This window comes from Amblyraja radiata, chromosome 2, assembly GCF_010909765.2.
Source record: "Amblyraja radiata isolate CabotCenter1 chromosome 2, sAmbRad1.1.pri, whole genome shotgun sequence".
NCBI classification, from domain to species: Eukaryota; Metazoa; Chordata; class Chondrichthyes; order Rajiformes; family Rajidae; genus Amblyraja; species Amblyraja radiata.
The window spans coordinates 117203879-117218056 of record NC_045957.1 but is presented as its reverse complement, the minus strand read 5'-3'; the positions used below and the strand labels follow the sequence as shown (position 1 = coordinate 117218056).

The window sequence follows — 14178 nt, the reverse complement described above, 5'->3', positions numbered from 1 at the left end:
CATATCTTTGCACTGAAGGTTGAACCTTTTATCATTTTACCTGTGTTCTGTGGATGGCTTGATTGTATTCTTGTGTGGCCTTTTCTTTGACTGGATAGCACGCAAATCATGAGGGGAAAAGATTGGGGTTATCGTCACTGGATTGTCACCTTGTCGTGGTGGAGAAGCTTGTGTGGACCTGAGATCCAGAGAGCGATGCCGTCTGGAGCTGTGCTCCTGGTAGGGCCACCCATTGCGGTAAGGTCGAGGGGGGAGGTCTCTGACAAAGAGCAATCCGACCAAGACCTCAACGGTGGAACAGGCGGAGGACGATGGCTGACCTTAGTGGAGCGTCACAACGGCTGGGAAGGCGGATGAAGGCTGCAGCAGAAAAGGCTCTCCGGTCGTCTTGGACTCCATGCCACTGGATCCTGACCCAGATCTGTCAAGTACCATGTGGTGGCTGTCTGTGCACCAGTCTCCCCACGTTAAACAAAGTCACGCACTGGCGTCCTCCATACAGGGAATAGCACCCTGGAGACACCCATGGTCAGCCCTGGCTGAAGGAGGCCCAAGACTAAGACCGAGGTACAGTGAAAAGCTTTTGTTGCGTGCTAACCAGTCTGCGGAAAGACAATACATGATTACAATCGGGCCATTTGCCGTGTACTGATACACGATCAGAAAGTGCAAAGTGGATTTTTGGCAAGTTTTACAGAGGAGTAATTGTAGCCGTTTCTTTTGATGAAAGATTAAAAGAAATCTCCTGCTTTGAGCAGAGCTTAATATTTTTGTCCAGCTTTAACCCGTTAGCTGACTTTAAACACCTTCCTATTCCTGCCACCACAAAAAAGAATACCCCGAATGGGTACTTGAAAGAACAATGGAGACACAAGAGGCCGAAGAAGGGTCTCGGCCCAAAGCGTCACCTATTCCTTTTCTCTAGAGATGCTGCCTGAACCACTGAGTGAATCCAGCTTTTAGTATCTATCTTAAGGGTCTGTTCCACTTAAGCGATTTTTTTCAGCGACTGTCACAGTCGTAGCAGGTTGCCGAAAAAACGGCGATTGGACCCCCCTACGACAATGTCTACGACAACCTACCACCTAGTCAACGTCAAGCTACCGACAACCGGCGACCCTATAGGACGTCCACCTACGACCACACCTACAACAACCTACGTCCACACAGGCGCCAACCTAAGTCAACCTACGTCCACCCGCAACAAGCAACGAGCCTGTCGGTGACAACTGAAGACAATTCAGTCGCCGGTTCCTGTCGACGAAGATTGACGTAGGTAGCCGCCAATGGAATTCACCGAAGTCCGCACCGGTGACAAACAACGTCACGTGGCGACAACCTGCGTCATCCTGGCGACAGCACCTACGACAGGAGCAGACAAGCTACGTCAAGCTCACAGTCGCCGAAAAGTTTTGAACATTTCAAAATCCAGCGGTGACCAGAAAAACGTTCCGACTCTTTAGGTGACTTGAGGAGACGACTCACGACCATACAAGTGTCACCCCGCGACCATGTGAAAACAGCCTAGTCCCTTGCAGTCGACGAAAACATCGCCTAAGTGGGACAGGGGCTTGAGGTTTAAACCGGCTTCTGCAGTTCCTTCCAACACAGACAGTCCGTTTCTCTTCACAGATGCTGCCTGACCTGCCGAGTTCCTCCAGCACTTTAGTTTAGCTTAGAGATACTGCGTGGAAATAGGCCCTTTGGCCCAATGAGTCCACGCAGACCAGTGATCCCCGCACATTAACACTGTCCTACACATTAGGGACAATTTACAATTATACCAAAGCCAATTAACCTGCATGTCTTTGGAGTGTGGGAGGAAACCGGAGCTCCTGGAGAAAACCCACGCAGGTCACGGGGAGAACGTACAAACTCCATACAGACTGCACCCATGGTCAGGATCGAACCCGGGTCTCTGGCGCTGCGCCACCATTTTGCTTGGAAAAAGAATGTTTTCCACAAACAATAAGATTCTATCTGCTCACAAGAATCAGGCTTGTAAGATGCACATTGATATCTGAAAATGTTCAGTTTAGTATATTGTCACGTCTACCGAGGTACAGTGAAAAGCTTTTGTTGCGTGCTATCCAGTCAGTGCAAAGACAATACATGATTACAATCTAACCATTTACAGTGTACAGATACAGGAAATTAAAGGACGTCCTTTTAGGAAGGAGATGAGGAGGAATTTCTTTAGTCAGAGGGTGGTGAATCTGTGGAATTCTTTGCCACACAAGGCTGTGGAGGCCGTCAGTGGATATATTTAAGGCAGAAATAGATTCTTGATTAGTACGGGTGACAAAGGTTATGGGGAGAAGGCAGGAGAATGGGGATAGGAGGGAGAGATACATCAGCCATGATTGAATGGCGTAGTAGACTTGATGGGCCGAATGGCCTAATTCTACCCCTATCACTTCTGATCATATGATCTGTAAGTTAATTAGCTTCTCTAGTGCTCTTAGCATGTAGAGAGTAGATGTGAGTGTGTATAACATAGAACTAGTGTGAACGGGCGATCGGTAGTTGGCGTGGACTCGGTGGAATGAAGAGCCTGTTTCCATGCTGAAAATAGGTGCATGAGGAGGCCTTTCGGCCCTTCAAGCCAGCACCACCATTCATTGTGATCATGACTGATCATCCCCAATCAATAACCCGTGGCTGCCTTCTCCCCATATCCCTTGACTCCACTAGCCCCAAGAGCTCTGTCTAACTCTCTCTTAAATCCATCCAGTGATTTGGCCTCCACTGCCCTCTGTGGCAGGGAATTCCACAAATTCACAACTCTCTGGGTGAAAAAGTTTCTTCTCACCTCAGTCTTAAATGGCCTCCCCTTTATTCTAAGACTGTGGCCCCTGGTTCTGCACTCGCCCAATCAAACATTTCCTCCCCCTTATGTGTAGGAAGGAACCGCAGATGCTGGTTTACACCGCAGATAGACACACAGTGCTGGAATAACTCAGCGGGTCAGGCAGCATCTCTGGAGAACATGGATAGGTGACGTTTCACAGAGTGCTGGAGTAACTCAGCGGGTCAGGCAGCATCTGTGGAGAACATGGATAGGTGACGTTTCACAGAGTGCTGGAGTAACTCAGCGGGTCAGGCAGCACCTCTGGAGAACATGGATAGGTGACGTTTCACAGAGTGCTGGAGTAACTCAGCGGGTCAGGCAGCACCTCTGGAGAACATGGATAGGTGACGTTTCACAGAGTGCTGGAGTAACTCAACGGGACCGGCAGCATCTCTGGAGAGAAGGAATAGATGATGTGTCGGGGTCTCGACCTGAGACATCACAGAAGGCTGTGGAGGCAAAGTCAGTGCATAGATTTAAGGCAGAGATAAATAGATTCTTGATTAGTACAGGTGTCAAAGTTTATGGGGAAAAGGCAGGAGAATGGGGTTAGGAGGGAGAGATAGATCTGCCATGATTGAATGGCGGAGTAGACTTGAAAGGCTGAATGGCCCAATTCTACTCCTATCAGATGATCTAATGATTAAGGAATAACGTTTAGTGCAAGGTAAAGCCAGCAAAGTCCGATTAATGATAGTCCGAGGGTCACCAATGAGGTAGAAAGTAGTTCTTCTTCTATGGCACTGCAAGTGCTGTAAGGCAGCAACTCTACCGCTGCGCCACCATGCCACCCAACGTGTGTAAAGCACACGGTATTGGGGGTTCAGTATTGATGTGGATACAGAACTGGCTGGCAGACAGGAAGCAAAGAGTAGGAGTAAACGGGTCCTTTTCAGAATGGCAGGCAGTGACTAGTGGGGTACCGCAAGGCTCAGTGCTGGGACCCCAGCTATTTACGATATATATTAATGATTTGGACGAGGGAATTGAATGCAACATCTCCAAGTTTGCGGATGACACGAAGCTGGGGGGCAGTGTTAGCTGTGTGGAGGATGCTAGGAGGCTGCAAGGTGACTTGGATAGACTGGATGAGTGGGCAAATGCATGGCAGATGCAGTATAATGTGGATAAATGTGAGGTTATCCACTTTGGTGGCAAAAACAGGAAAGTAGACTATTATCTGAATGGTGGCCGATTAGGAAAGGGGGAGATGCAACGAGACCTGGGTGTCATGGTACACCAGTCATTAAAAGTAGGCATGCAGGTGCAGCAGGCAGTGAAGAAGGCGAATGGTATGTTAGCATTCATAGCAAAAGGATTTGAGTATAGGAGCAGGGAGGTTCTACTGCAGTTGTACAGGGTCTTGGTGAGACCACATCTGGAGTATTGCGTACAGTTTTGGTCTCCTAATCTGATGAAGGACATTCTTGCCATAGTACAGAGAAGGTTCACCAGACTGATTCCTGGGATGTCAGGACTTTCATATGAAGAAAGACTGGATAGACTCGGTTTGTACTCGCTAGAATTTAGAAGATTGAGGGGGGATCTTATAGAAACTTACAAAATTCCTAAGGGGTTGGACAGGCTAGATGCAGGAAGATTGTTCCCGATGTTGGGGAAGTCCAGAACAAGGGGTCACAGTTTAAGGATAAGGGGGAAATCTTTTAGGACCGAGATGAGGAAAACATTTTTCACACAGAGAGTGGTAAATCTCTGGAATTCTCTGCCACAGAAGGTAGTTGGGGCCAGTTCATTGGCTATATTTAAGAGGGAGTTAGATGTGGCCCTTGTGGCTAAAGGGATCAGGGGGTATGGAGAGAAGGCAGGTACAGGATACTGAGTTGGATGATCAGCCATGATCATATTGAATGGTGGTGCAGGCTCGAAGGGCCGAATGGCCTACTCCTGCACCTATTTTCTATGTTTCTATGTTTCTTTCGTGTGGCATGCACAGCCTAAAGTGGTTGGACAACTAGTTCTATATGATCTTCCGTTTGTGCACGTTGAGTTGATTGCATAAGTCGAAACAGGGCGGACCACGTGAAGGTTGCAATCTTCCACCCCATTAGAAAGTAGTTCAGTTCTGCTCTCTGGTTGTGATAGGATGATTCATTTGCCTGATAACAGCTGGGATATGTAGTCCCTGACTTAAAATTGACTCCTAGACTTCTTTATTCCTTGAAGCGCAGGAGGCTGAGAGGTGCTTTTATGGAGGTGAATAAGCTAATGGCATGTTGGCCTTCATAACAAGAGGAGCAACGAGGTTCTTCTGCAGTTGTACAGGGCCCTAGTGAGACCACACCTGGAGTATTGTGTGCAGTTTTGGTCTCCAAATTTGAGGTAGGACATTCTTGCTATTGAGGGAGTACAGCGTAGTTTCACGAGGTTAATTCCCGGGATGGCGGGACTGTCATATGTTGAGGGAATGGAGCGGCTGGGGTTGTATACACTGGAATTTAGAAGGATGAGAGGGCATCTTATTGAAACATATAAGACTATTAAGGGACTATTAAGGCAGGAAACATGTTCCCGATGTTGGGGGAGTCCAGAACCAGGGGCCACAGTTTAAGAATAAGGTGTAGGCCATTTGGAATGGAGATGAGGAAAAACCTTTTCATCCAGAGAGTTATGAATCTGTGGAATTCTCTGCCTCAGAGGGCGGTGGGGGCCGATTCTCTGGATGCTTTCAAGAGAGAATTATATAGAGCTCTTAAAGATAGCGAGTCAAGGGGTATGGGGAGAAGGCAGGAACGGGGTACTGATAGTGGATGATCAGCAATGATCACAGTGAATGGCGGTGCTGGGTCAAATGGCCTACTCCTGCACCTATTGTCTATTGTCTATGAGGGGATAAGATAGGGTGAATTCACAGTCTTTTACTCAGGGTAGGGGAATCAAAAACGTTTGTTTAAGGTGTGAGGGGCAACATTCCGCTCGGAAGGTGGTGGTGTATGGAACGAGCTGCCAGAGGAGGTAGTTGAGGCAGGCGCTTGTAACAGCATTTAGACGTTAGAGGTGCAGCTCAGCCCACCGAGTCCACACCGACCTCTACTGCTGCGCCACTGTACTATAACATTTAAAAGACATTTGGACAGGCACGTAGATAGGAAAGGCTGAGAAGGATATGGGCAGGTGGGGCTTGCGTAGATGGAGGGGACCTTGGTTGGCATGGGCAAGTTGGGCTGAAGGGCCTGTTTCTGTGCTGTGTGACTCTGGGTGGTGTGAGGTTATCAATGGATTTTTCTTTTTTAGTTCAGGTTAGAGATACAGCGCAGAAACAGGCCCTTCGGCCCAACGGGTGCTCACCGACCAGCGATCCCCGCACACTAACTCTACCCTGCACGCACTAGGGACAATTTACATTTACACCAAGCCAATTAACCGACAAACCTGTACGTCTTTGGAGTGTGGGAGGAAACCGAAGATCTCAGAGAAAGCCCAAGCAGGTCACGGGGGAGAACGTACAAACTCCGTACAGCCAAGCACCTGTAGTCAGGATCGATCCCGGGTCTCCGGCGCTCCATTTGTTGTAGGGCAGCAACTCTATCGCTGCGCCACCGTGACCGCCACGGTGAGGCTTCAGATATGACTTTTGGGAATAAAACAATTTCACCATAAAATAATGACTAGGAGTTATCGGTCGGCAGTCATTGAAGCCTTCGGCAAGTTATGTTTTGGTGTGTGCCAGGACTCCCTGGAATGTGTGAGACGTTCCCACAGCTATGTGAGATTGCACACATGACATATCTTCCGAAGAGAGACACAAAAAGCTGGAGTAACGCAGCGGGACAGGCAGCATCTCTGGAGAGAAGGAAGGGGTGAGGTTTCGGGTCGAGACCCTTCTTCAGACTCTGCGCACTCCTGATGAAATTGAGAGATGCCCTTGTCGGTGTTTCATCCATCTGTACTTTTTTTTTTGCGAGTCGCAGAGTCTTTCACCCAGTCTAGGGGAATCAAGAGCCAGGGGGCTGTGGAGGCCAAGTCAGTGGATATTTTTAAAGCAGAGAAAGAAAGATTCTTGATTAGTACGGGTGTCAGGGGTTATGGGGAGGAGGCAGGAGAATGGGGTTAGGAGGGGGTGATAGATCAGCCAGGATTGAGTGCCGGAGTAGACTCGATGGGCCGAATGGCCTAATTCTGCTCCTAGAACTTACGATCTTATGACCATTGGGATCGATGGGGCCGGAGAAGGCATGTTAGTTTTCTCCCTTTTGAAGTGCGCAAGGTTTGTGATGAGCTTGTCGTGCAGTGATGGTTTGCCATCATGTGGTATTGTCTTTTGTCTTTTGTGCACTTCTGAACAGAATGAAATGTGAATTTTGAAATCAATGGATATTCTATATGCCTATAATTTAATTCTGTAAATGACCAAGAGTATTAATGTTTATGAAGGAACTGCAGATGCTGGAAAATCGGAGGTAGACAAAAATGCTGGAGAAACTCAGCGGGTGAGGCAGCATCTATGGAGCGAAGGAAATGGGCGACGTTTCGGATCGAGACCCTTCTTCAGACTGATGTGAGGGTGGGGGGGGGGGGGGGGGGCGGGAAGAAGAAATGAAGTGGCGAAGACAGTGGGCTGTGGGAGAGTTGGGAAGGGGAGGGGAAGGAGGGAGAAAGCAGGGACTACCTGAAATTGGAGGTCAATGTTCATACCGCTGGGGTGTAAATTACCCAAGCAAAATGTGAGGTGCTGCTCCTCCAATTTATGGTGAGCCTCACTCTGGCCATGGAGGAGGCCCACGACAGAAAGGTCGGATTCGGAATGGGAGGGGGAGGATTAACGTGTAGGAAGGAACTGTTTACACCAAAGACAGATACAAAATGCTGGAGTAACTCAGCGGGACAAAGCAGCATCTCTGGAGAGAAGGAATGGGTAACGTTTCGGGTCGGGACCCTTCTTCAGACTGAGAGTCGGGTGAGAGGGAGTCTAGAGATATGGAAGGGTAAGGTGTGAAAACGAGGGATCAAAGCGGATGCTGGTAAGGAAATGAGGAATGGATCATTGTTGGCTGAGGGGAAGGTGACAACGAGGCGTACAAACAGTAAGATTTAATCAGGACAGTGGAACTAGTTGGAGAACTAGGGTGGGGGAGGGATGAAGAGAGAGGAAAGGAAGGGTTACTTGATAGACACAAAAAGCTGGAGTAACTCAACGGGACAGGCAGCATCTCTGGAGAGAAGGAATGGGTGACGTTTCGGGTCGAGACCCTTCTGGGTTGTAAACTGCCCGAGCAAAATATGAGGCACAGTTCCTCCAAGTTCCAAGTGTTCATGTGCTAATGTATGTTACACTAAACTCATTTCTGATTTTTTTCCCCCCTAAACCCTCTTGTTTTGCAGTTGGAACTCACTTTCAACTATCTGGAAATTCAAGGAATAAGTTGCTGTAAACCTGGACAAGTAAGTTGTTTTCTTTCAATTCAGTATGTGGCTATTAGTAGTTTTAGTCTGTGCCTTCGTAAGAGATAGGAGCAGAATTAGGCCATTCGGCCCATCAAGTCTACTCTGCCATTCCATCATGGCTGATCTATCTCTCACTCCGAACCCAATTCTCCTGCCTTCTCCCCATAACCCCTGACACCCGTACTAATCAAGAATCTGGTTAGCAAGCTCTCAGAACTGGGTCTCTGCGCATCCCTCTGCAATTGGATCCTCGACTTCCTCATTCAAAGACCACAGACTGTTCGTATTGGTGGAAATGTGTCAGCCTTGATAACAATCAGCACGGGAGCACCTCAAGGCTGCATGCTCAGCCCCCTGCTGTACTCACTCTGTACTCATGACTGCGTAGCCGGTCATAGTGTGAACTCCATCATCAAGTTCGCTGACGACACCACTGTTGTGGGACATATCACTGATGGGGACGAGTCAGAGTATAGAAGAGAGATCGACCGACTGACAAAATGGTGCCAGCACAACAACCTGGCCCTCAACACCAGCAAAACCAAGGAACTGATTGTGGACTTTGGAAGGGGTAGGATGGAGACCCACAGTTCCGATTATATCAATGGGTCGATGGTGGAGAGAGCTTCAAATTCCTGGGCGTGCATATCTCTGAAGATCTTTCCTGGTTCGAGAACACTGATGCAATTATAAAGAAAGCACATCAGCAACTCTACTTCCTGAGAAGATTACGGAGAGTTGGTTTGTCAAGGAAGACTCTCTCTAACTTCTACAGGTGCACAGTAGAGAGCATGCTGACCGGTTGCATCGTGGCTTGGTTCGGCAACTTGAGCGCCCAGGAGCGGAAAAGACTACAAAAAGTAGTAAACACTGCCCAGTCCATCATCGGCTCTGACCTCTCTACCATCGAGGGGATCTATCATAGTCGCTGCCTTAAAAAGGCTGGCAGCATCATCAAGGACCCACACCATCCTGGCCACACACTCATCTCCCCGCTATCTTCAGGTAGAAGGTACAGGAGCCTGAAGACTGCAACGTCCAGGTTCAGAAATAGCTACTTCCCCACAGCCATCAGGCTATTAAACTCAACTGAAACAAATCTCTGAACATTAATAGACCATTATCTGTTTATTTGCACTTTATCTGCTTATTTATTGATGTGTGTATATATTTATACAATGGTATATGGACACACTGATCTGTTCTGTATTCATGCCTACTATATTCTGTTGTGCTGAAGCAAAGCAAGAATTTCATTGTCCTATCAGGGACACATGACAATCAACTAACTTGACTTGACTTGAATGTAACGATTTGATTGCGATTTAAAGCACGCTAGAGTCCAGAGTGTTTTATTGTCATATGTCGATTTGGGTTTAATTTGTCATCACGTGTATTGAGGTACAGTGAAAAGCTTTTGTTGCGTGCTATCCAGTCAGCGGAAAGACGATGTAAGATTACAGGCGAGCCATCCCAGTGTACAGATACATGAGAAGGAAATAACATTTAGTGTAAGGTAAAGTCTGATCAAAGATAGTCCGGGGGTCAACAATGAGGTAGATAGGGAGTAGAGGGAGTACAGAGAAGGTTCACCAGACTGATTCCTGGGATGTCAGGACTTTCATATGAAGAAAGACTGGATAGACTCGGCTTGTACTCGCTAGAATTTAGAAGATTGAGGGGGGATATTATAGAAACTTACAAAATTCTTAAGGGGTTGGACAGGCTAGATGCAGGAAGATTGTTCCCGATGTTGGGGAAGTCCAGAACAAAGGGTCACAGTTTAAGGATAAGGGGGAAATCTTTTAGGACCGAGATGAGAAAAACATTTTTCACACAGAGAGTGGTGAATCTCTGAAATTCTCTGCCACAGAAGGTAGTTGAGGCCAGTTCATTGGCTATATTTAAGAGGGAGTTAGATGTGGCCCTTGTGGCTAAAGGGATCAGGGGGTATGGAGAGAAGACAGGGATGGGATAATGAGTTGGATGATCAGCCATGATCATATTGAATGGCGGTGCAGGCTCGAAGGGCCGAATGGCCTACTCCTGCACCTATTTTCTATGTTTCTATAGTAGCTCAGGATCGCTCTCGGTTGTGGTTATCATTTGCCTGATAACAGCTGGGAAGAAACTGTCCCTGAATCTGGAGGTGTGCGTTTTCACACTTCTGTACCGTTTTGCCCGATGGGAGAGGGGAGAAGAGCGAGTGGCCGGGGTTCGACTCGTCCTTGATTTTGCTGCTGGCCTTACAATCGTGCACCCACAGTGTACGGATAGAGGATAAAGGGGATAAAACTGCTGTCGGAGCAGAGATGGGGTGATTGCAACGCGTGATTGCAGATCCACTTCTGTGACCCGCGCACAATGAGCACCTGGGCTGGGCGCCATCTTGGATCTAGAACAATGAAACTCTTCCTTGCAGGAACAGATTAAAGTGAGGGGTGGGGGAGTGGGGGGGGAGGGGATTTAAGGTGAGGGGGGGAAAGATTTAACAGGAACCTGAGGTAACTTTTTCCACACAAAGGGTGGTGGATGTATGGAACGAGCTGCCGTAGGACGATACTGATACTATCGCAACGTTTAAAAAACATTTAGACAAGTACATGGATAGGTCAGGTTTAGAGGTATATGGGGCAAACGCAGGCAGGTGGGACTAGTGTAGACGGAGCATGTTAGTCGCTGTGGGCAAGTTGGGCCGAAGGGCCTGTTTCCATGCTGTATTACTCTATGACTCTATCTATGACTCTAGTAGACTTGGTCATAGATTGGTCATAGAGTCACAGAGTGATACAGCGTGGAAACAGGCCCTTCGGCCCGACTCGTCCACACCGGCCAACAATGTCCCAGCTACACTAGTCCCACTTGCCTGCGCTAGGTCCATATCCCTCCAAACCTGTCCTATCCAATTACCGGTCTAACTGTTTCTTAAACGATGAGATAGTCCCAGCCTCAACTACCTCCTCTGGCAGCTTGTTCCATACACCCACCGCCCTTTGTGTGAAAAAGTTACCTCTCGGATTCCTATTAAATCTTTTCCCCTTTACCTTGAACCTATGTCCTCTGGTCCTCGATTCCCCCACTCTGGGCAACAGATTCTGTACATCTACCCGATCTATTCCTCTCATGATTTTGTACACCTCTGTAAGATCACCCCTCATCCTCCTGCGCTCCATGGAATAGAGACCCAGCCTACTCAACCTCTCCCTGTAGCTCACACCCTCTAGTCCTGGCAACATCCTCGTAATTCTTTTCTGAACCCTTTCAAACTTGACAATATCTTTCCTATAACATGGTGCCCAGAACTGAACACAATATTCTAAATGTGGTCTCACCAACGTCTTATACAACTGCAACATGACCTCCCAACTTCTATACTCTGACTGATGAAGGCCAAAGTGCCAAAAGCCTTTTTGGCCACCTTATCTACCTGTGACTCGACCTTCAAGGAACCATGCACCTGTACTCCTAGATCCCTCTGCTCCACAACACTACCCAGAGGCCTACCATTTACTGTGTAGGTCCCGCCCTTGTTCGACGTCCCAAAATGCAACACCTCACACTTCTCTGCATTAAATTCCACCAACCATTCCTCCGCCCACCTGGCCAATCGATCCAGATCCTGCTGCAATCGTTCACAACCATCTTCACTATCTGCAAAAAAACACGAACTTTTGTATCATGAGATGATAGTATGTAAACATGAGATAGACACAAAAAGCTGGAGTAACTCAGCAGTTCCTTCTTTCACAGGCATGTCAACAAGGTACTCAATAGAGACTATATTAAACAGCAAGAAATTCAATAAACTAGTTGAGTTATCAGGGTGTAGAGTGGTGGTGCAGCGGTAGAGTTGCTGCCATACAACGCTAGAGACCTGGGTTCGATCCTGACTACGGGTGCTGTCTGTACAGAGTTTATATGTTCTCCCTGTGACTGCATGGGTTTTCCCCGGGTGCTCCGGTTTCCTACCGCACTCCAAAGACATGCATTTCAATAGGTTAATTGGCTTCTGTAAATTGTAAATTGTCCCTAAGGTGTAGGAGAGAGAGAGAGTTTATCGTCATGTGTCCCAGATAGGACAATGAAATTCTTGCTTTGCTTCAGCACAACAGAATATAGTAGGCATAAATAAATACAGAACAGAACTGATCATTGTGACCATATACCAATGAATATATATATATATACACACATAAATAAACAGATAAAGTGCAACGGGCTATTAATGATCAGAGTTTTTTTTGAGTTGCGTTTAGTAGCCTGATGGCTGTGGGGAAGCAGTTATTCCTGAACCTGGATGTTGCAGATTTCAGGCTCCTGTACCTTCTACCTGAAGGCAGCGGGGAGATGAGTGAGTGGCCAGGATGGTGTGGGTGCTTGATGATGCTGGCAGCCTTTGTGAGGTAGCGACTGCGATAGATCCCTTCGATGGTAGGGAGGTCAGAGCCGATGATGGACTGGGCAGTGCTTACAACTGGATAGTGCCAGTGTCCGGGGAGATCGCTGGTCGGTGCAGACTCGCTTGGCCGAAGGGCCTGTTTCCGTGCTGTATCTCTAAAGTCTAAAGATTAACCCAATGCCGAAAGCCTCTGCCCTTTAGTTTGGTTCAGTTTAGGGATACAGTGAGGAAACAGGTCCTTCGGCCCATCGAGTCAGCGCCGACCAGCAATCCGCGCACATTAACACTATCCTACACACACACTAGAGACAATTTCCATTTTTTTTATACCAAGCCAATTAACCTACAAACCTGTACGTCTTTGGAGTGTGGGAGGAAACCGGAGATCTCTGAGAAAACCCACGCGGGTCACGTGGAGAACGTGCAAACTCCGTACAGAAAGCACCCGTAGTCAGGATTGGACCCGGGTCTCTGGCGCTGTGAGGCAGCAACTCCACCGCTGCGCCACCATGCCGTCCGTCTTGAATGCGATCTTCGATCTGCTTCCCCAGTAAATAAATAACTATTAGATTTGCCACTTTTTTTTGATGCGTATCTAAAATGTTACAGATGTGAATCGATCTTTTACTGTACAGAGCAGTGAATAGCTAAGTGCTTCAAATGGTGGACATCAATGCTATGCACTGCAAACCCAATCCACAGTCATATTCCGAGTTGTCTAACAATTTTAAAATGATTTCCCATTAATTTAACAATTAGCCGGTTGTAAATGTTACTAGAAGTCTTTGATTGATGCATCAATAAATATAACTGCTCACTCCTGTTACAAGAAGCTATGAATAAGGTTGAGTTAATGCTGTTGTAATGATTGTATAAATGGCTGGTTTTAAATTTTCAAGGTGGAATGAATTGAAGATTAATCCTGAGGGCATTGTCTTATTTTTGTCCGGTCAATGCCAGAGATTAAATTGTATTCCCACAAAGTGGAACGTACTGGCAAAGCCCTCTCATGTGCATAGGGATACAATACAACCTCCCTTCCATTGACTCCATCTACACCTCACGCTGCCTCGGCAAGCCCAGCAGCATAATCAAGGACGGCTCGCACCCCGGCCACTCCCTCTTCTCCCCTATCCCATCGGGCAAAAAGTGTAGAAGTGTGCAAACGCACAGCTCCAGATTCAGGGGCAGTTTCTTCCCAGCTGTTATCTGGCGACTGAATCATCCCGTGTGCGGATGTGCTGTCGAAGGACGAGAAGCCGAAGCAAAGAAGTGGAAGCTAAAATTACCGAATGGAAACGAAGCCGAAACGCCAAATAACCGAATGGGTTGGGCTCCTAAAAGCAAACTAACCGAAAGGGTTGGGCTCCTAAAAGCCAACTAACCGAAAGGCTGCGTCGCCTAAAAGCAAACTCACAGAATGGCCGCTCTGCCGAAACGCCACCTACCCGAAAGGCGGCGTCGCCTACAAGCCAACGAACCGAATGCCGCTCAACAGAAAAGTCAAATAACCGACATGACGTTG

General features: G+C 47.6%; 1 protein-coding gene across 4 annotated transcripts in view; it reads left to right on the top strand.

The window, feature by feature from the left end:
• The window catches only part of carmil1 (capping protein regulator and myosin 1 linker 1), a 320941-nt gene that overhangs the window by 87684 nt on the left and 219079 nt on the right, over nucleotides 1-14178 (top strand). For all 4 annotated transcript variants that reach the window (XM_033014174.1, XM_033014166.1, XM_033014169.1 and 1 more), the window contains exon 4: nucleotides 8192-8251. In XM_033014174.1, coding sequence (XP_032870065.1) covers nucleotides 8192-8251 — 60 coding nt within the window. The remainder of the gene's footprint in view (nucleotides 1-8191; nucleotides 8252-14178) is intronic.